General features: G+C 34.1%; 5 protein-coding genes across 12 annotated transcripts; all 5 read left to right on the top strand.

Moving 5' to 3' along the window:
* The first annotated feature begins 201 nt into the window (after positions 1-201).
* On the top strand, positions 202-2,441 carry LOC104759480 (GDSL esterase/lipase At1g28580-like). Its single transcript, XM_019239586.2, has 5 exons — positions 202-559; positions 871-1,086; positions 1,344-1,492; positions 1,562-1,838; positions 1,920-2,441. The coding sequence occupies exons 1-5, from the start codon at positions 298-300 to the stop codon at positions 2,198-2,200; spliced, it is 1,185 nt and encodes a 394-aa protein (XP_019095131.2). The 5' UTR covers positions 202-297; the 3' UTR covers positions 2,201-2,441.
* Positions 2,442-4,529: 2,088 nt separating this feature from the next.
* Positions 4,530-6,676, top strand: LOC109130222 (GDSL esterase/lipase At1g28580). Of its 3 annotated transcripts, none has more exons than XM_019239582.2 (5): positions 4,530-4,938; positions 5,163-5,378; positions 5,699-5,838; positions 5,911-6,187; positions 6,274-6,676. In XM_019239582.2, the coding sequence occupies exons 1-5, from the start codon at positions 4,671-4,673 to the stop codon at positions 6,552-6,554; spliced, it is 1,182 nt and encodes a 393-aa protein (XP_019095127.2). In that variant the 5' UTR covers positions 4,530-4,670; the 3' UTR covers positions 6,555-6,676. The 3 variants fall into 3 exon arrangements, with proteins under 3 accessions (XP_019095127.2, XP_019095126.2, XP_087352062.1); XM_019239581.2 differs by having other exon boundaries at positions 5,690-5,838; XM_087495936.1 differs by having other exon boundaries at positions 5,690-6,187.
* A 267-nt stretch (positions 6,677-6,943) lies between these two features.
* LOC104759479 (GDSL esterase/lipase At1g28580-like) lies at positions 6,944-9,875 on the top strand. 2 transcript variants are annotated; one of them, XM_019239584.2, is made up of 6 exons: positions 6,948-7,002; positions 7,104-7,404; positions 8,441-8,656; positions 8,755-8,903; positions 9,009-9,285; positions 9,366-9,875. In XM_019239584.2, exons 2-6 carry the CDS (start codon positions 7,146-7,148, stop codon positions 9,650-9,652), a joined length of 1,188 nt encoding a protein of 395 aa, XP_019095129.1. In that variant the 5' UTR covers positions 6,948-7,002; positions 7,104-7,145; the 3' UTR covers positions 9,653-9,875. The 2 variants fall into 2 exon arrangements, with proteins under 2 accessions (XP_087352063.1, XP_019095129.1); XM_087495937.1 differs by having other exon boundaries at positions 6,944-7,002; positions 8,755-9,285.
* A 4,673-nt stretch (positions 9,876-14,548) lies between these two features.
* Positions 14,549-16,697, top strand: LOC104757205 (GDSL esterase/lipase At1g28610). Its single transcript, XM_010479934.3, has 5 exons — positions 14,549-15,117; positions 15,215-15,430; positions 15,582-15,730; positions 15,829-16,105; positions 16,194-16,697. Exons 1-5 carry the CDS (start codon positions 14,844-14,846, stop codon positions 16,478-16,480), a joined length of 1,203 nt encoding a protein of 400 aa, XP_010478236.1. The 5' UTR covers positions 14,549-14,843; the 3' UTR covers positions 16,481-16,697.
* LOC104757204 (snRNA-activating protein complex subunit) lies at positions 16,194-19,479 on the top strand. 5 transcript variants are annotated; one of them, XM_019238669.2, is made up of 11 exons: positions 16,194-16,795; positions 17,000-17,224; positions 17,309-17,375; positions 17,474-17,529; positions 17,666-17,729; positions 17,930-18,018; positions 18,111-18,201; positions 18,318-18,410; positions 18,537-18,662; positions 18,760-19,020; positions 19,089-19,479. In XM_019238669.2, exons 2-11 carry the CDS (start codon positions 17,028-17,030, stop codon positions 19,362-19,364), a joined length of 1,320 nt encoding a protein of 439 aa, XP_019094214.1. In that variant the 5' UTR covers positions 16,194-16,795; positions 17,000-17,027; the 3' UTR covers positions 19,365-19,479. The 5 variants fall into 5 exon arrangements, with proteins under 5 accessions (XP_019094214.1, XP_010478234.1, XP_087352060.1 ...); XM_010479932.3 differs by having other exon boundaries at positions 16,920-17,224; XM_087495934.1 differs by having other exon boundaries at positions 16,654-16,795; positions 16,920-17,224; positions 17,335-17,375.
* Positions 19,480-19,508: the final 29 nt, after the last annotated feature.

The following is a 19,508-nucleotide window of genomic DNA, read 5'->3' as shown; positions in this document are numbered from 1 at the left end:
GGGAGAAATTGGAGTGAATGACCAAGAGCTATCAAAATTCGGTTTTCCTATAATTTCTTTCAGAATATGTATTAGTGTTAAGACAAGTTTGGTTATGTTTATTTTGGCTTTGTTTTGTCATCTCTGTATTGACTTTCTGATGTTAATAAAAAACTCGAGTTCACAGAAAAAGAAGACTTTCTCTGTATTTTCTCATTTTCTGATTTAAAATAAATCAAAACTAAATTAGCTTTTAGAATCTGAGAATTTTTTTTGTGCTTTGACGAGTCCCGGAGAAGTTGATCCAGAGCTCTCGCAATGGCGTCTCCTATATTAATGAAGGTCCTCATAGTCATCTGTTTATCTACTTTTGTTGTCACTAACGTGAGCTCGGAAACACAGTGCCGGGAATTCAAATCGATCATCAGTTTTGGAGACTCCAATGCCGACACTGGAAACTTGCTTGGCCTCTCAGATCCTAACAATCTCCCTCACTTTGCGTTTCCACCGTATGGAGAGACCTTCTTCCACCATCCCACTGGTCGTTTCTCAAACGGCCGTGTCATTATCGATTTCATCGGTACAGTTTATTGTGCCCGTTGACTTTATTTAAGGTGTGATTAAGTGTGTATTGTGTATAGGAAGATGAAACCAGAAGAGTTATTAATTTTCTTCAACCCTTTCTTTTTGTTTACGTTTTCTTGATGCTCTTGCTTGAGTAGTAAGTTTGATTGTATAAAAAACCTAAAAATCATCTAGATACAGAAACATTAAGTAGTTCATCTAGATACGGAACCATTAAGTTCATCTAGATACAGAACCATTAAGTTTTGGTTATTGGTTCCTCAGCTTAAAGCTCCCTCATGCTCTTTCCTATGGTTCTGTTCACAGCTGAATTCTTGGGTTTACCGCTTGTGCCTCCTTTTTATGGATCTCAAAATGCAAACTTTGAGAAGGGTGTTAACTTTGCGGTAGCGGGAGCAACGGCACTGGAACGCTCTTTTCTTGAAGAGAGAGGAATTCATTTTCCTTGCACCAACTTAAGTCTTGGCGTTCAGCTTCGTAGCTTCATAGAGAGTTTGCCTAAACTATGTGGCTCTCCTTCAGGTTGGGAAGATCAACTCTTTATAATTTATGTATTTGGTGTTTTCTGTTCTATATGGTTTGAAATATTAAACCTGATATCTTACCGTTCCCATCGTAAAGCAGAATTAGTACTCTTCAGCTTTGGTTTAGACCTTGAGAGTCCCAATAGACAAAAAAAAAAAATATTCGTTCTGTCTTGGTTTATGCTTAGTAATAACATTCGTCTGATGCAAATATTCATTTGTAGAATAATGCCTTACACTGTACACTTGTTTTAGACTGCGGAGATATGATGGAAAACGCTTTGATTCTCATGGGAGAAATTGGAGGGACTGACTATAATTACGCATTCTTAGCTGGCCAAAGCATTGAAGAGGTCAAGGAGTTGATACCCCTCGTGATCACTACTATCTCTTATGCAATCAAGGTAAATATCTCTCTTTTTGAATATCTCATCAGATTCTTGGAACGACTGACTGAATATTTGATAGCATAGGAGTTAATAGGTATGGGGGGCAGAACATTTCTGGTGCCCGGAGATTTCCCACTGGGATGCTCAGCAATCTATTTGACATCTTATCAAACATCAGACATGGAAGCATATGATCCTTCGACAGGATGTTTGACATGGCTGAACAAGTTTGGAGAAAACCACGACGAGCAGCTTCAAGCAGAACTCAACAGACTCCAGAAGTTGTACCCTCATGTCAACATCATATATGCTGACTACTACAAAGCGCTGTTGCGCATTTATCAAGAACCAGCCAAATTCGGTTAGCCTTCTTGATCTTTTTACTGAATCTCCACAACAAGTACATTGGTCAATTTGCTAACCGAGTTGTCTATGCAATCAGGATTCATGAACAGACCCTTGTCCGCTTGCTGTGGCGTAGGAGGACCTTACAATTTTACCTCATTTTGGCAATGTGGGGATGATGTAGTTGAAGCTTGCAGTGATCCTTCAAAGTATGTGACTTGGGACGGTGTTCATATGACTGAGGCTGCATACAGCTTGATTTCTGAAGGTATACTAAAGGGACCCTATGCGGTTCCTCCTTTCGATTGGTCTTGCCTCAGCTCGGAAATTAAGGACAATGGACTGTCTGAAAAAAAGAATCGTTTGATGAACCACTGATATAAGTTGGTCAAAATTTTGAGAGAAGGATACTGACAATTAATACCATGTATGTTCTTCAGTGCTCGTCTTGGATCATGTTCATGCATTTGTATTAATTTGACAATTTGTATTGTTGCTATGTTAGATAAACTAGGATATACCGAGGAATTATATTTCTTCCGCTTTAGATGATCATTACCATATCATAAAATAATGAAACTACGTGGCTTGCAATTAGCCAGACTGGCCTTACAGCAAAGTCTAATCCTTCCACTGTTAAAAAGTGTCGATGAGTTTAAAATTAAAACACATACAAGACCATATAACCGGAACTATAAAGTGACCAAGTGAACATCGAAATATACTTGCAAATACCAGTTAAGACTTGCTCACTTGTTGGTTATGATCCATGGACATATATGAATCTTATCCCCGTACTTTGAAATTATTTAGAAGAATCTGCAAACATATATTTTGTGGAGGATGGCTAAAAGTCACAAGTAGGTTTTGAAGGCGATACAAAGCAAAGATTTCTAATTCATAGAAAGTAAATTTCCTAGCCCCACCAGGATTTATAAGAAAACAAAAACTCTTATCGAGTCATGACCAATATGTCCTTTCCAACCAATTAGGTTCTGTACTTTCTCCTAAACAAAACATTTTGAAAATTTTCGATCATAATAAAATGTGGAAATTGTTTGATCTAGTGGTCAAGAATTTAAAGACTTATAATTTACAGAGGTGTTGCACATAGAGCCGTCATTTATGGTATACAGTAAAACCTCTATAAATTAATAATGTTGGGACCAAGACATTTTATTAATTTATAGTGATATTAATTTATCTATAAATTAATAATTATTATTTTATAGTGTAAATTAATAATTATTAATTTATAGATATATTTTTAATTTTTTAAATTTTTAAAAATTATTAATTGAGACAATTTTCGTAAAATAAGATTAGAATTACGGATTTTGTAAATTTTATGGTATTGGAATTGAATTTGAAATATTTAGAAAACAGTATTGAAAATAAATTACAAATACTATAGACAAATTTACTTATACACATGACATACATAAATTCAAATTTATGAATAAAAATATCAACTATCATATTTTAATAGCCTATCAAACTATCAAAATGTAAATGATACATATTTAGAAATTGAAAACTTTAAAACGTTTTAGTTATTTTTATGAAATGCTATAGAATATTTTATATCATTATAGTTTGAAAAAACAACATAACAATTGTATTATAAATATGAGGTTTAGAAGAAGTATACTTTATTATATCAGTATATATATGTAAATTTACATGATTATTAATTTATGATATTATTGGGACCATATTTTACATAGGGATTTCAAAAAAATTATTATATTATTATCTTATCGAATTTTGTTATTTTTAACACTGTCCCGACTTGGAATTAGCAAAATTTATTAATTTATAATGTTTATTAATTTATAGAGTATTAATTTATAGAGGTTTTATTGTATATCGACTGTTAAGAGTAAAATTGTCCATCATTGGTCTATCATAAAGTGAAAATTGTTAACAGGAGATCCAAATATTACGAGGAAAGTGGCACGTTCTAGACTTGTTTATCAATAATTGTTTTGTAAAAAACCCAAAAATTGTTTATCAAAAAATATTTTTTTTCTTCAAAACAAAAGAGAATATCAAAAAGGAAAGGAATATAGGATTTGTCACATTCACTTTCACCAGCGTGTTTTTTGTTTCTTTGCAAGGAATATTTTCGTCACGAGATTGCCATTATAGTTTATGGTAAAAAAAAATTTGTTAAAAGGACCAACAAGGAATGGTAATTTTGGGAAGTTTCACTTATGTATGAGTAAAAACATAAACAATATGAAGCGAAAGTGATGAAAGAGAGGAACCGATAAGAGATAAGACACTGATGAGCTGATTGATGATGTCAAAACCAAAAAAAAACAACCATTACTGTAGTTGAATTTATTTACATTATTATGAGTCTGATTGGTAACGTAGCCAAAGCTGTACAGAAAAACGGTAAGTTGAAGCTGTAAGCTTTAACGGAATAGTGCAAAGCTGTAAGAAAGAGCTGTACTAAAAGCTGTACAAAAAAACTGAGAGTAAAACTTTTAATAAAGTTTTTGATAAAGTTTTTGTGATTGGTAAAAAATCAAAGCTGTACCACTTGTAATACTTTGTTTGTGTTCACGTACCTATGTTAATATTAGTAAATAAATTAATATTAGCAACTATGTATAAGAAAAAGTAAATTAATATTAGTAACTATGAATAAGAAAATTCTGTAGTGTATTATTATTATTTTTTTTTTCTTATCAAGCTTATCGACAAAAACATCCGCAATTGTTTTAGCACCAACCAAACGTCGGCCACGGATGCTTATGCTCACGGAAAATAGCTACAGAGGAGAATTTAAACTATTTTGACAATAAGCTACCAATCTCTGGACCTCTCGCAAGTCGCAATGGCGTCTCTCGATTCTCCTCTCTTGATGAAACTCATCCTCTTCTTTTTATCTACTTTTGTTGTCACTTACGTGAGCTCTGAAACAAAGTGCCGGGAATTCAAATCGATCATCAGTTTCGGAGATTCAGTTTCCGACACTGGAAACTTTCTTGGTCTCTCTGATCCTAACAATCTCCCTCACTTTGCGTTTCTACCGTATGGAGAGACCTTTTTCCACCATCCCACAGGTCGTTTCTCAAACGGCCGTCTCATTATCGATTTCATCGGTACGTTTAATTATTGTGTCCTTTGACTTTACTAAAGGTGTGAGTAAGTGTGTAGGAAAGTTATAAACCAAAAGAGTTCTCGATGCTCTTGCTTGAGTAGCAAGTTTGATTATATAAAACCTAAAATAATCTAGATACAAAACCACTAAGTGCTGTCAAGCACCCTTATTGGTGTTCATACTCTTACAGCTCTCTCGTTCTCTTTTCTATGGTTCTGTTCACAGCTGAATTCTTGAGTTTACCACTTGTGCCTCCATTTTATGGATCTCAAAATGCAAACTTTGAGAAGGGTGTTAATTTTGCGGTAGCTGGAGCAACAGCACTGGAACATTCTTTTCTTGAAGAGAGAGGAATTGACTTTTTTAACACCAACGTTAGTCTAGCCGTTCAGCTTAGTAGCTTCAAAGAGAGTTTGCCTAACTTGTGTGGTTCTCCTTCAGGTTGGGACGATCAACTCTTTTAAATTTTTGTATTTGATATTTCCTGTTTTATATGGTTAGAAATATTAAATCTGGATTTCTTACGCTCCCATCGTAAAGCAGAATTGATACTCAGCTCTATTAGAGTTTATGATAGTAAAAAAAAAAAAAAGAGAAATTAAAAAAAAAAAAAAAAAAAAAAAATTCACTCGTTCTGTTTCGGGTTTGCTTAAAGATAAAAGATCCTACCTGCCCTGTAAAGGTTCAACTCCAAGATGCAATGAATCAAGATCACTTGTAGAACAATTGCTTACATTGTAAACTTGTTTTAGACTGCACAGATATGATGGAAAATGCTTTAATTCTCATGGGAGAAATTGGATTGAATGACTATTTTTACCTATTCTTTGTGGGGAAAAGCATTCAAGAGGTCAAGGAGTTGATACCCCTGGTTATCACTACTATCTCTTCTGCGATCACGGTAAACATTTCTCTTTTTGAATATTTAATCAAATTTTTGGAGCAACGATTGACTGAATGTTTGATAGCGCAGGAGTTAATCGGTATGGGTGGGAAAACATTTCTGGTGCCCGGAGAGTTCCCTATGGGATGCTTAGTAGCCTATTTGACATTATATCAAACATCAAACAAAGAGGAATATGATCCTCTGACAGGATGTTTGACATGGCTGAACAAGTTTGGAGAAAACCACGATGGGCAGCTTCGAGCAGAACTCAACAGACTCCAAAAGTTGTACCCTCATGTCAATATCATATATGCTGACTACTACAACGCGTTGTTGCGCTTTTATCAAGAACCAGCCAAATTCGGTTAGACTTCTTGATCCTATTGTATATTGAATCTACGCAAACAAGTACATTGGTCAATTTGCTAACAGATTTAATTATGCAATCAGGATTCATGGACAGACCCTTGTCCGCTTGCTGCGGCGTAGGAGGACCTTACAACTATACTTCAGTTACGCAATGTGGCACTGATGTAGTTGAAGGTTGTAGTGATCCTTCAAAGTATGTTGCTTGGGACGGTGTTCATATGACTGAGGCTGCGTACAGATTGATCTCCGATGGTATACTAAAGGGTCCATATGCGGTTCCTCCATTCGATTGGTCTTGCCTCAGCTTCGAAATTAAGGATAATGGGTCATCTGACACAAAGAATTATTTGTTGAACAATTGATATAAGTTGGTCATAAAAATTGTGAGAAGGGTTATTGATAATACCATGTATGGTTGGTTTTTCAACCAGAAAATTCTAAACTTGTGTAGTCTCCCTAAGTCCAAAAGTAGCTTTTTAGTAAACCTTGTTTACTCTGATTACTCACTTTTACCTCCTAGCTAGTGTGTTTTAATTCATCTCACGTTCCACTCTTTTACTCCAATGATTAACAGTTATACCCTTAATTCCATACTTAACTAAACCCAAAAAATATGTACTAAATTAATGTTGAAAGTGTAAATCAATCGGTACATTTATCATAACATTCAATATCAACAACTAACTAAAGTCATGTGGTTGAAAGATTCATGGTACAGTTTAAATTAATCATTGGTCATTATTATTGTCACTTCAGGTAAGGGTATCTGGTTTGATAACGATTCGAGATTCTTCGGTTATATCAATAAGAGTAAGAAAACTTTAAATATGAACAACAACTAGGCCACCCATACTCCCCCTTCTGTGTCTAATAATTGGTTTTGTGTATCTTTTCTTGAAAACGTCAAAAAGAAAGATTTCGAATTCGTAGGGACGACGGAGATCTCTTCTCGCATGGCTCCTCTGTTGACGAAGCTCGTGGTCAGCTTCATTTTATCTACTCTTTTTCTCACTATGGTAAACTCGGAACCAGAGTGCCGGAACTTGAGATCGATCATAAGTTTCGGTGATTCGACTGCCGACACTGGAAACTTGCTCGGCCTCTCCGATCCTAACGATCATCCTCAGGTCGCGCTTCCACCGTACGGAGAAACTTTCTTCCACCATCCCACCGGACGTTTCTCAAACGGCCGCCTCATCATCGATTTCATTGGTACGTGTCTTCTTGACTTTCTATGAAGAGACTAAGAGGGGCACGTGTCCTATACTAATTTTATAAACTTTGTCTAATAGTCCCTTGCTAATATTATAAACTTAGATTCTTACCAAAAAAAAATATTATAAACTTAGATGATATGCTAATTGATACCACATGCTTTTTTTTTTCTTAATCTATCTTCCTACATCTTTTTTTTTTTTGTTTTTCTAATATTGCATGGTTGCATTTTCTTTACTTGAAAAAAATAATTATCAAATAATATGAAATTATTTTATCTCCCTTACTTGTAGACTAAATTTAAATCTTCATATATAGATTAAAAAAAACTGAAGTATAGTAATTTATTCAAGTTTCAGTTTTTTATACAATCTCTTGACTTTAAACTTGTGTGATATTTATATAGATGTAAATGTTAAACTTATATTTTTTTCAATATGTACTTTCAGTTATTATTAAAAATGTAACTGTGTACTATTGTAATACATAAATTAAAAAAAAATATATAGTATAATTTTAACATGAATATAGTAATATATTTTTTCTAGTTTAATAGTATCAACCATATTTAAAATGTGCCCCAGTTATCTCTGGATCCGCCATGCTTTGTTTGAGGAGGTATAAGTGAGTGAGTGAGTGTCACACTGTGTACAAAGGTAAAATTGAATTCTTAGTTGAAAAGCTCAGATACTTTCTTGAAAAATTACATCCAAAAAAGAAAGTTCCGAGCAATTTGGAGCATATATTACTGTGGATTGCATGACAGGATTGAAACACTGATGGTTTGTAATGTATTAGCACTTACAAATTACGTAGCTTGTTGTTGTATATTTCTGATGTTTGGTTATCCCCTGTTTTGTCCTGTACGTGTCACTCTTACTTTAACTTCTTTTTCTGGATGCTCTTGCTTGAGTAGCAAGTTCCATCGTATAAATACAAAACCTGAGATCATCTATATACTACACCATTAACTGTGGTTAAGCCTCCTAAATCGGTTCCTCAACTTACAACCTATCTTTGGTTATGTTCACAGCTGAATTCTTAGGTTTACCGCTCGTGCCTCCATTTTATGGATCTCAAAATGCAAACTTTGAGAAAGGAGTTAATTTCGCGGTAGGTGGAGCAACAGCACTGAAACGTTCCTTTCTTGAGGAGAGGGGAATTCACTTTCCTTACACCAATGTCAGTTTAGGTGTTCAGCTTAGTAGCTTCAAGGAGAGTCTGCCTAAGTTATGTGGCTCTCCTTCAGGTTGGGAAGATCAACTCTTTTTAACCTCTAAGACACAGTGAATTAATCAAGCTATCACTTGTAGAATAAGTGGCTTATACATTGTAATCTTGTTTTAGACTGCAGAGATATGATAGAAAATGCTTTAATTCTCATGGGAGAAATAGGAGGGAATGACTATAATTACGCATTCTTCGTGGAAAAAAGCATTGAAGAGGTCAAAGAGCTGGTTCCTCTAGTTATCAGAACTATTTCTTCCGCAATCACTGTAAACATTTCTCTTTCCAAATACATACCTAATCAAATTCTTGATCTTCTTGAATATCTCATCGAATTTTTGGAACAACGACCGACTGAATGTTTGGTAGCGCAGGAGTTAATCGGTATGGGAGGGAAAACATTTCTAGTTCCCGGAGAATTCCCTATGGGATGCTCAGTGGTTTATTTGACAATATATCATACAGCAAACATGGAAGAATACGATCCTTTAACAGGATGTTTGAAATTGCTGAATAAGTTCGGAGAATATCACAACGAGCAGCTTCAAGTAGAACTCAACAGACTACAGAAGTTGTACCCTCGTGTCAATATCATATACGCGGACTATTACAACGTTCTATCGAGCATTTTCCAAGAACCAGCCAAATTCGGTTAGAGAAGTCTTTATTCTTCTACTGAACCTACACGTACATTGATTCAAGTTTGTTAACTGAGTTGACTATCCAATCAGGGTTCATAAACAGACCCTTGTCGGCTTGCTGCGGTTTTGGAGGACCGTACAACGATACGGTGGGTAAGAAATGCGGGACTGATGTAGTTGAAGGTTGTAGTGATCCTTCAAAGTATGTGGCTTGGGATGGTGTTCATTTGACTGAGGCTGCGTACAGCTTGATTGCTGAGGGTATACTAAGCGGACCTTATACAATTCCTCCTTTCGATTGGTCTTGTCTCAGCTCTAGAAAAATTAAGAACAATGGAGGATCATCTGACACAGGAAATTCTCTGAGGAGCAACTGATCTAAGTTGGTCAAATAAATTGAGAGAAGGATACTGATAAAACCAAAGCCGATGTTTTGCTATAAAAGGACTTGCAAACTTTGAAATAAATCATACCTTTCTCGGCCTTTGGCTAAGATCAACTTAGATTATGTATTGTATTCAAACAAATATATTTTTAGAAGTTTAATTTTTTTTTTTTTTTTCAACCTAACATTAATTCAAATAAAGTTGTTTACAAAAATCATTTCCGACAATAATGTTCTAGAAGAACGAGTTAAACAATCAGTTTTCACATTGGACGTCCTTGGGATCTTGGAAAGGGTAAAAGGAGGCAAGGAGGCACTAAGAATCTGGAACTCATCAAAAAGCGTAGAGAAGGCTGGCCACTCCTCCGGAGCTTGCACCATCGCAACCAACTCTGCAGAATCCGTCTCGAACCTCTGACAATCAATGTCTCTGGAAAGGATACACTCCATCGCCCATAATAATGCTTCCAACTCCGAATGAAGTGGGGACACACTGCGATGTTAACATCTGGCACCCATAACTAAAGTCTGATTCTCACCATCACTACACTACCATCCTAATCCTGAATTTGGTTCCGTAGATTTCCACGAACCATCAACTTGACAATGAATTATCATCTCCGGAGTATGCAAGGATTACGTCGAACCGGATCCAACCCTTGCGGCTATTTGGGCTTCCTCCCACCACAATTGTTCGCGTAAAGCCTGATTAATGATATCTATTGGCTCTGATTGTAGCCCTTGGAAAACTTTTTTATTCCTATCCTTCCATAAGAATCAGACCAGCCACAGTATCGCACTGTGAGTAGCTCCTAAAGCCATAGGGGCTAACCCTTTGCCATATATAAAATCTAAATTTGAATAGATCGAACCAAATGGGAACTTGTCCGTGTGTAATCCATCAAAAACCCTCTCCCAAACCTGACGGGAATGAGGACACTCAAATAAAATATGATTAATAGACTCTGCCGCTAGATCACATCTCTTGCATACCGTGTCACAATTAACTCCCCGAGAAGCTAATCCCACCGTCACGGCGTCACCGGGAGAGAGCCAGATACTATCTGCCAGAAAAAGTGTTTGATTTTAGGTGGTACCGGAAGATTCCAAGTCTGAGCCTTCAGGACATTACAGTTAGAATCGAATTCAATTTCAGCCTTCATGGTTTGAGCTACCTTATAACCTGACTTAACCGAGTACCGACCAGATCTTGTGTATAATGCCACACCAATCGATCTGGCTTAAAAGATTTGCTAATAGGAAAACTCTTAATAGTTTGAATATCCTCCGGATCCATAAATTCTTGGAGGATAGGTAAATGTCACTCATTAGTCCGTGGATTAATCAAATGATTTACCATTAGGTCTGGGTGTAGGTGCCGTCTCCTACCGTTTGCAGGTCGAGGATGTTGATCAGGTTTAGAAGTTTAATTATACTATCATGTGATATATTACAAAAAATGTTCTTGCATTTTAATTAATTTAATAACTAACAAAAAGCTTATATTGGTTTATAAAATAATAAAATAATATTTTCAAAATTATTTAACAGATTCTATTTATTGTTTCAGAAATTTTAGGAGACAATAGCAAACTATTTAGAACAATTATAAAACTTAATTTTAGTTATAAAACTTAATTTTAGTTATAAAACTAAGATTAAATATTTGCATCTTTAAATTGTTTAATAATGACATATATATTTTAAAACTAAGATACAACATTGCTTATATTTTAAAAATATAAATATTTTATCTAATTTATTAAATATTTTTTCACACTACACATCGACACAGTGACATCTTATTAAAATCTAAGAAATCACAAATGTTATGTTTTATTTAATATAGTATATACAACTAAAAAAAATCAAAAAGTTAAATCGATATTTCTAAACACGATAGCTTTAATACAGGTTTTGTTTTATATTTTTGGATTTTACCAAATTTATCTAATTTAGAGATTTGAACATTTTACCATGTACCAAAGACGGGTTGAAATCAAAATATGAAACTAAGTAAATTAGTTGTAAAACAATTATAAAATATATAGAGTAAATCAAATGAAACTTCTACTATTATTTTATAACTAACAAACTACAGTTTATGCAAACATATCTTTGTGCTTTATAGCACGGGTAATTATGTAGTTGATGGTTAATTAAAATATGCAACTATTTGTTAAAAATCTATTTAGTTAACTTGATATTACTAGAAATCTTTTAGACATGAAACTTACAAATGATTTTATTGATTAAATAGTTTTTTTTGTCAAGTAAGTGAACTTTCATTTAAATCAAAGACTCATAAAGAGGTGGATTCTTCAACATACAATACAATGAGCAAAGGGAGAAAAGGATAAATGTTCCATGAGTTCTTCAAATAGATTCTCAACCATTAGAAATTTTACGATATTTGAAGAATCTGTCGATACCAAAGTGGATTAGTTGAACGTGATAGAATGGTCCATAATGCCTAATATATCATAATGGTAATGGTCCATAATGCCTAATATGTCATAGTGGTCCATAATGCCTAATATATCATAATGGATTAGTTTAATTTGATAATATTTGAAGAGATGATATATTCGGTTTGGATTCAGTTCAGTTCGGTTTATTCGATTTTGGTAAAACTCTAACCAAATTCAATCAAAGTTAATTTGGTTTGGTTTGTGTTCGGATCAGTTTGGTTTAGTTTGTGTTCGGATCGGTTTGGTTTTAATTTGGTTTGGTTCGGTTTTAATTTGGTTTAAAAATTAAATAATGTAACAAAATAAAATTGATTATAGTTTTATAATAGTTTATTAATCAAATAAATTAGAAAAGCTAGAAAAATAAAATTAATACCTAATATTAAATATAACTGAATCTATATTTATATTTAGTTAATTTTATTAGAAAATTTTAAATAAAGTAAAATAGAAACCAAATGCAAATGGTAATAGGTAATATCACATATTTATAATTTTAATAATATTATTAATTAATTTTAAAAACATATTGGATTATTGGTTCGGTTCGGTTTAAAAGCGAACCAAACCGAACCATTTGGGTTGAAAAAATACATAACTGAATGGTTGAAGTGTAGGATTGGGTTTGGTTTAGTTTGGTTCGGTTTAAATGCCCATCCTTAATTCCAGTTGAGATAATCCCATCGATACAATAGTTTTATAATTTTTTTTGGTTTCAACAACTTTTTTTTTTGGGATAAAAAGTAAAAACAGCCTTTTTAATTAATTAACTAGATAATAACATGCGCTGGTAACGCAAATTTTTTTTTTTTTTGTTATTTGTTAATATTATGTTTATGTTGTATCATTCATTTACATGTTATATAATATAGTACTATATGGTGAATTTTGATTCATATTAAACTACTAATAGGTAGGCCTCGAAACTACTACCGGTACCCGTATTGGACCCGTTTTTCGGTTTGTATCCGTCCCGAAAAAAGGTACCCACAGCTTTAGGGTCAAGTGAAGGATATAATAATTATTTTATCCATGAATAATGATCGAGTATCGGATATTAATTTAATTTTTGAGCGTCTTGTTACCCGTCTCATTACCCGTTTTATTACCCGACTCATAAATACACGTTAATATTTTGTAGAATAATGTTACCAGCGTAAAGAAATATTTATGTAAATTTGGATTTGTTTGTTACAAAATAATAGTAGAAAATATATTAATTCTATACATTTTATAAAATCATATATTTAATTTACTTAAGGTCATACTCTGATTTCGAGCCGTAGTTGGTACTACTATTTTGGTTTGGTGCAATATCAAATTCGTTAATTATACATTCGGTAAAGTCAAAAAAATCCAACAAAACATGTATTGACCCGTGATTTGGTATTACAAATTGATGTGATCGTGTTTAGAGATCTTAATATACCAAATTTACAAATTGAAGTTATTGGTATAACATGTTGTATATTAATTTTATAGGTGAAAATTACAATTTGGTTATGTATATTATCAATATTATACACTTAGTATTGTTTATATAATGAATATTGTGTATAAAAAATTAAGTTTTAGCCAATTAAAATAGTTTGTTATTATTTCCTAAGATTTATGAAACAATAAATAGAGTTTTATTATTTTGTAAATAAATCTAAACTTTTCTTTTGTTAGTTATTAGAATAATTAAAATATAATATCATTTTCGTAATATGTCACATGAGAACTGGTTAAATTTTTAACAACATAGCTTAAATAAGTATATAGATATATTTTAAAAATATAAACAATGTTGTATCCTAATTTTAATATATATTTGTATTATTAAATGATTTAGATATGTAAATATTTAATCTTAGTTTTATAAATAAATTTAAGTTTTATAATTTTCTAAATAGTTTGTTATTGTTTCCTAAGATTTCTGAAACAATAAATAGAATCTGTTTAATTATTTTATTACATAATTTCGAAATAATTTTATTATTATTTTATTAAATAATTTCGAAATTATTTTATTAATGATTTTTTGTAATCTAATAAATTAATAATTATTATTTTTTTTGGATAATCATTTTCACGTTACAACAAATTAATATTAAGATTCTGTTATTATATTTTGTATTAAAATACAGTGGCATTTTGTGTAATATTTTATATGGAGTATGGTTATTTGTTTAAAGAGTTGCTTAAATAAGTATATAGATTAAGAAAAAAAAATTACAGCTGTTTTTTGTGATAGCTTCATATTATTTCATTATTTTTTAAAAAGAAAAATATAATCCATTAAAATAAAACCAAAACCACAACAAACAAAGTACCCATTCAAGTTTATAACAAATCTACACCACAAATCAAAAACGAAAAAAAAATCCAAAATCCAAAAACCATTTGAAAAACAAACATTCATGGCCTCGTGCTTTACATACGAAAACATAATTGATATGGTCAAAAAAAAAAAAAAAAAAAACAGCTTTTTATACCATCGTTTTCATTACCATCTAAAGCATATAATGTTAATTTGGATAGATTTTGTAATTTTGAAACCAAAAAAAAAAAAAAAAAAAAAGATATTTTATCGTTGAACGTTACTTTCTGAATTTACGAGTATACAGCGAGACACAGTCCCTTAGCCTCACAGTTAATATCCCAAACATTGCTGAACTACACATTGCTCTGCTTTTGCGTGGTTTCTTCCTTCTCCAGTCTTCTTCTTCGATGGAGTCTCCACATTTTTATCTGTTCAAGAAACTCACCAGGACCTTCTTCCTAATCACTATGCTAACCACAGTCGTAAGCTCACAAGTAAAACAGTGTGGGAAGTTCAAATCGATCATCAGCTTCGGAGATTCCATTACCGACACTGGAAACTTGCTCGCTCTCTCCGACGCTGACAATCCTCCTCACTCCGCATTTCCACCATACGGTGAAACCTTCTTCCACTTTCCCACCGGTCGTTACTCCAATGGTCGCCTCATCATCGACTTCATCGGTAATTTAATCTCTCTACTAAGAGTCTTGAAAATAGACTTTTTAGATTTTGAGTATGAAACCCTTTAAAGTGATTCTTCAAATTTTCTCTTGTACAGCTGAATTTTTGGGGCTTCCGTACCTGCCTCCTTTCCACGGATCTCAAAATGCAAGCTTTGGAAAAGGGGTTAATTTCGCTGTAGCGGGTGCAACCGCGTTAGAACAATCAGTTCTTGAGAGCAGAGGAATTTATTATCATTACACCAATGTTAGTTTAGGAGTTCAGTTTAAGAACTTCAAGGAGAGTTTACCAAATATATGTGGTTCACTTGCAGGTAATGAATAATTTATTATTCTGTGAATATAATTTGCTTCTTATGCATCATATATATATAGTGTTAATCCAATTCCCGGTAAGATACCATTAAGTTTGTCCTCGGAGATGCAATGTTACAAACTCATTTGTAATGATTTTTTTCCTTATAGATTGCAGAGAAATGATTGGAAATGCTTTGCTTATCGTTGGAGAGATTGGAGGGAACGATTATAACTATGGTTTCTTGGTTGGTAAAACCGTCGAGGAGCTAAAAGAGCTGGTTCCATTAGTGATCAGTTCTATGTCTTCTGTGATTACGGTACCATTCTTTCTCATATATAAACCCTTGTTTAATAATCTCTGCATAAATCAGTCAGAGTGAATCTTGAATATGAATAGAATTAACAATATATAAAGGATTTGGTCAATATGGGAGGCAAAACCATCATGGTGCCTGCGGACTTCCCAATAGGATGCTGGTCAGCGTTTCTAACAGAGTATTGGATATCAAACAAGGAAGAATACGATCCTTTAACCGGATGTTTGAAGTCGCTAAACGAGTTTATAGAATACCACAACAAGGAGCTTCAAGAAGAAATCAACCGAGTACAGAAACTCTACCCTCATGTTACAATCCTATACGCAGATTACTACAATGCCTTGTTACGTATATTCCTAGAACCGGCCAAATTCGGTTATACCCCCAACTCTTTTGAATCTATATACCTACCCATTTTTTTTCAAAACTAAAGGTTCTCAAACCGATTCATATTTATGAACAGGGTTCACGAGCGGACGACCCTTGTCAGCTTGTTGTGGAACAGGAGAACCATACAACTTCAATAGTATGAGTTGGTGTGGGACTAAAAACGTGGATAGTTGTATTGATCCTTCAAAGTACGTGCATTGGGATGGTTTTCATTTGACGGAATCTGCATACCGATGGATCGCGATGGGCTTCCTCAAGGGTCCTTACACAATTCCTGCTTACGACTGGTCTTGCCCCGGTTTTGAAATCAACAACGGACCAGCAGCAGATAAACAGTATTCTTTTAGCAGTAGTAGGTGATGAGAGTTTGAGAGCAGCTGTTCTCTCATCAAAACCTTCTTGAAATAGAAGAAATTTGCTTAAAGAAGTGTGTGTGTATAACGGGACACAGGCCCATATTATGTTTACAACTCCGGTTTAATGATTTAATCGACGAGTAAGGCAAATAATCACCGGTTAACAATTAAACCGGGTTACATTATAAATAAAATAGTCTCTCCTTCAGAGACTTCGAATCTTCTTCTTCTTCTTCTCCACCACGACGATGACGAGCTCCTTCAACAATGGAGGACTGCAACAATCCTCAGTCTCTACTCTTTAATTGCATCGACTAAAGTAAAATCCCGATCCTTTCTACTTCTAAAACCCTAATTTTAGAGTTTCCTGAAGTCTAGCGAATTTGGGTTTTGTTAATTCGAAATCCGAAACCTAAAAGTATCAATTCGTCTGGGAATTTCAGAGACCGATCAAAATTCTCTCTTTCAAGTGTAATCGTCTTCGTCTCCTCTTTAATTCGGCATCTGTCTCTGGTGCTATCAGAGAGAGAGAGAAAGCAAACGGAGCAACAATGGAGAGTGAGAGCGAGAGCGAGAGCGAGAGAAGTGAACATAGACCAACCACTTCATTGGTACCCAGAGGAGGACCCCTTTATCTGCCAAACATGGTTGGAAACATTTCTACAGTCCCTGAGTTCCGTTCTTCTTTTCTCAATCTACTCGAGGATTTGGATACTCATTTATCTCCCTCATCATCTTCTCATGTCTCGTAAGTATATTCCTCTGGCTCCTTGGTTTCAATGAGAAAACAATACATATAAAGATATATGTAACTGGGAGGATTTTGTTGCAGAACTGATGATCTCAAGATTTATACAGATGAGGAACTCACTGAGATGGCTATGAAGGAAGCCTTTCCTGTATGTTGCCTAATCATCCTTTATATGGATTTGTATTCTTCTTCTTTTTGCTGTCTTTGGAGTTTGAGTGACAACTTTGGGCCTTGATGTTATCGCAGGAAGATGAAAACCTTTCCCAAAAGGAGCTCGAACAGTCTTTAAACGCCTCTCATCAGTATGTATCATTCATTCCCAGACTTTCTATTTTTTAAATCTAATGCTCTGTCTTCCTGCGATAACATTAATTGTTAGGTTGACTTATATACAATTGTAGAATGAAAACAAACTGTTACCTCTCCTGTCTACTGCAGTGCAAAAAGGAAGAGGACTGTAAAGAATACTGGGGTAAAGAAGCGGACAGAAAAAAAGACTGATGTAAGTTTATCTAACATGGTTTTTGGTATGGCTGGCTATTAGTTTATATCAATAGCTATATGTGTTTAGTATCACTTGATACCAAATTTACATGGATTTTACTAGTGTACTGGCTTTGGGTCAACAAGGAATGATGGAAGTAGTAGTCAAGCTTATGCTTAATTGAATTTACATTGATATGGTCATGTTTTTGGTTTCAGGAAGCTTATCTTGCCAAAGTCGAGCAGCTTGCCAAAATTAAACAAAAGCAGGAGGAGGATAAGGCAGCTGTGAGGCTGCACTGCTCCAGGTCTGTGATTTACTATTGCATAGTCTCTGGTTTGCTGATGTAACCTTGTATGCTTTATGCTTATGTTTCTTTGATTTTTAACTTTTGTTCAGCAAAACTTGTGAAACTGGTAAAGATGTAGCTGCACTTCCAGACGGTTATGAGCAGATGAAATCTCTTAAGTTCATATATAACAATTACACGGCAAGTTATTTCCCCCTGCAATTTTGTTTAGTGTTGGCTATGGCTATGCTAGTCCAAACATCTTTTTTAACTCATCATGCCTCCTGCTAAATATTATCTTCGTGCTATGTAAACAGAAAGTGAAGCCATCAGACATTCAGGGACAAGTGGATACGCTATATCCTGAAGTCATTTTGTGTGTTGAGATTTATAACAGTCGTAAGGTTAAGGTACTGCATTGTTCTGTCAAAACCCTTTGATGTACTCTGCATATTTTTTTGGAGAAATCGAAGTCTGAATAACATTGACTGAATTGTGCTAACTACTACAATATCTGTGTGATTTGTTTTGTTCAGACCCAAGAAATTTTGGTTCTAGGACGTCAAATGTTGACTGAATTGAAAGACAAGATTCACTGTCTTACAGACCATGTGATGAAAAAGGCTGGAAAGTATAACCCCTCTGGATACTTTCTCATAGAAGTAAGAATTCATCTGTTCATTTTTCTTATCTTTTGATGACTAAAATAAGTTTAATTTCTTCTTTTCTAATTGAACCAGTTGCTTTTTGCTTGTCTAGGATGTCTTTCACAATGATTCAAGAAACTCATCGGTCAAAGATTACAGCTACCCTATTTTAGATTGGATATGGAACTCGAAAGATGAAGCTCTTCAAAAATGGGAATGCATTCTAACCGGGGAATTACATAAAAAGCAGAAAGCGGTTCTAGGTGAATCGAAATCCATGGATGTACCTCGTTTCAAAACTGCAAACATGCAGAGTACGCGCTTCTGTGACTTAAGATTCAGAGTCGGAGCTAGTTATCTCTACTGTCATCAGGTAAAATCCCTTTTCTGTAACCTTTAATGCTCATCCTATGAAAACGTTACTGATTAAACTGAGAACAGGGAGAATGCAAGCACATGATAGTGATACGGGACATGAGGCTGAGTCATCCAGAGGATGTTCAGAGCAGAACAGCTTACCCTATAATATTTCGATCGAAGCCCAAGTTTCAGAAATGCGGCGTTTGCAAGATAAATAGAGCTTCAAAGGTTGCAGTGGATAACAAGTGGGCACATGAGAATCCTTGTTATTTCTGTGATGTTTGTCTTGCACTCTTACACTCGGAGGAAGGCTCTCTTGGCTGTGACTTCCCAGTATATGATTATGTGCATGAGTGAATACAAATTTTGTTGCTAAATCCTTAAATAGAAAAGATAGTTGTAGTTGCAAACTGAAAACATGATGAGTATTTTAACTTGAATGGGTTACTAGGAGTATATATTTTATGCTGAACCAAATGGGAATTTATAACAACTGAAACA

Source organism: Camelina sativa, chromosome 17, assembly GCF_030686135.1.
Source record: "Camelina sativa cultivar CO46 ecotype springtype chromosome 17, ASM3068613v1".
NCBI classification, from domain to species: Eukaryota; Viridiplantae; Streptophyta; class Magnoliopsida; order Brassicales; family Brassicaceae; genus Camelina; species Camelina sativa.
This window is presented reverse-complemented; position numbering and strand designations above follow the sequence as displayed.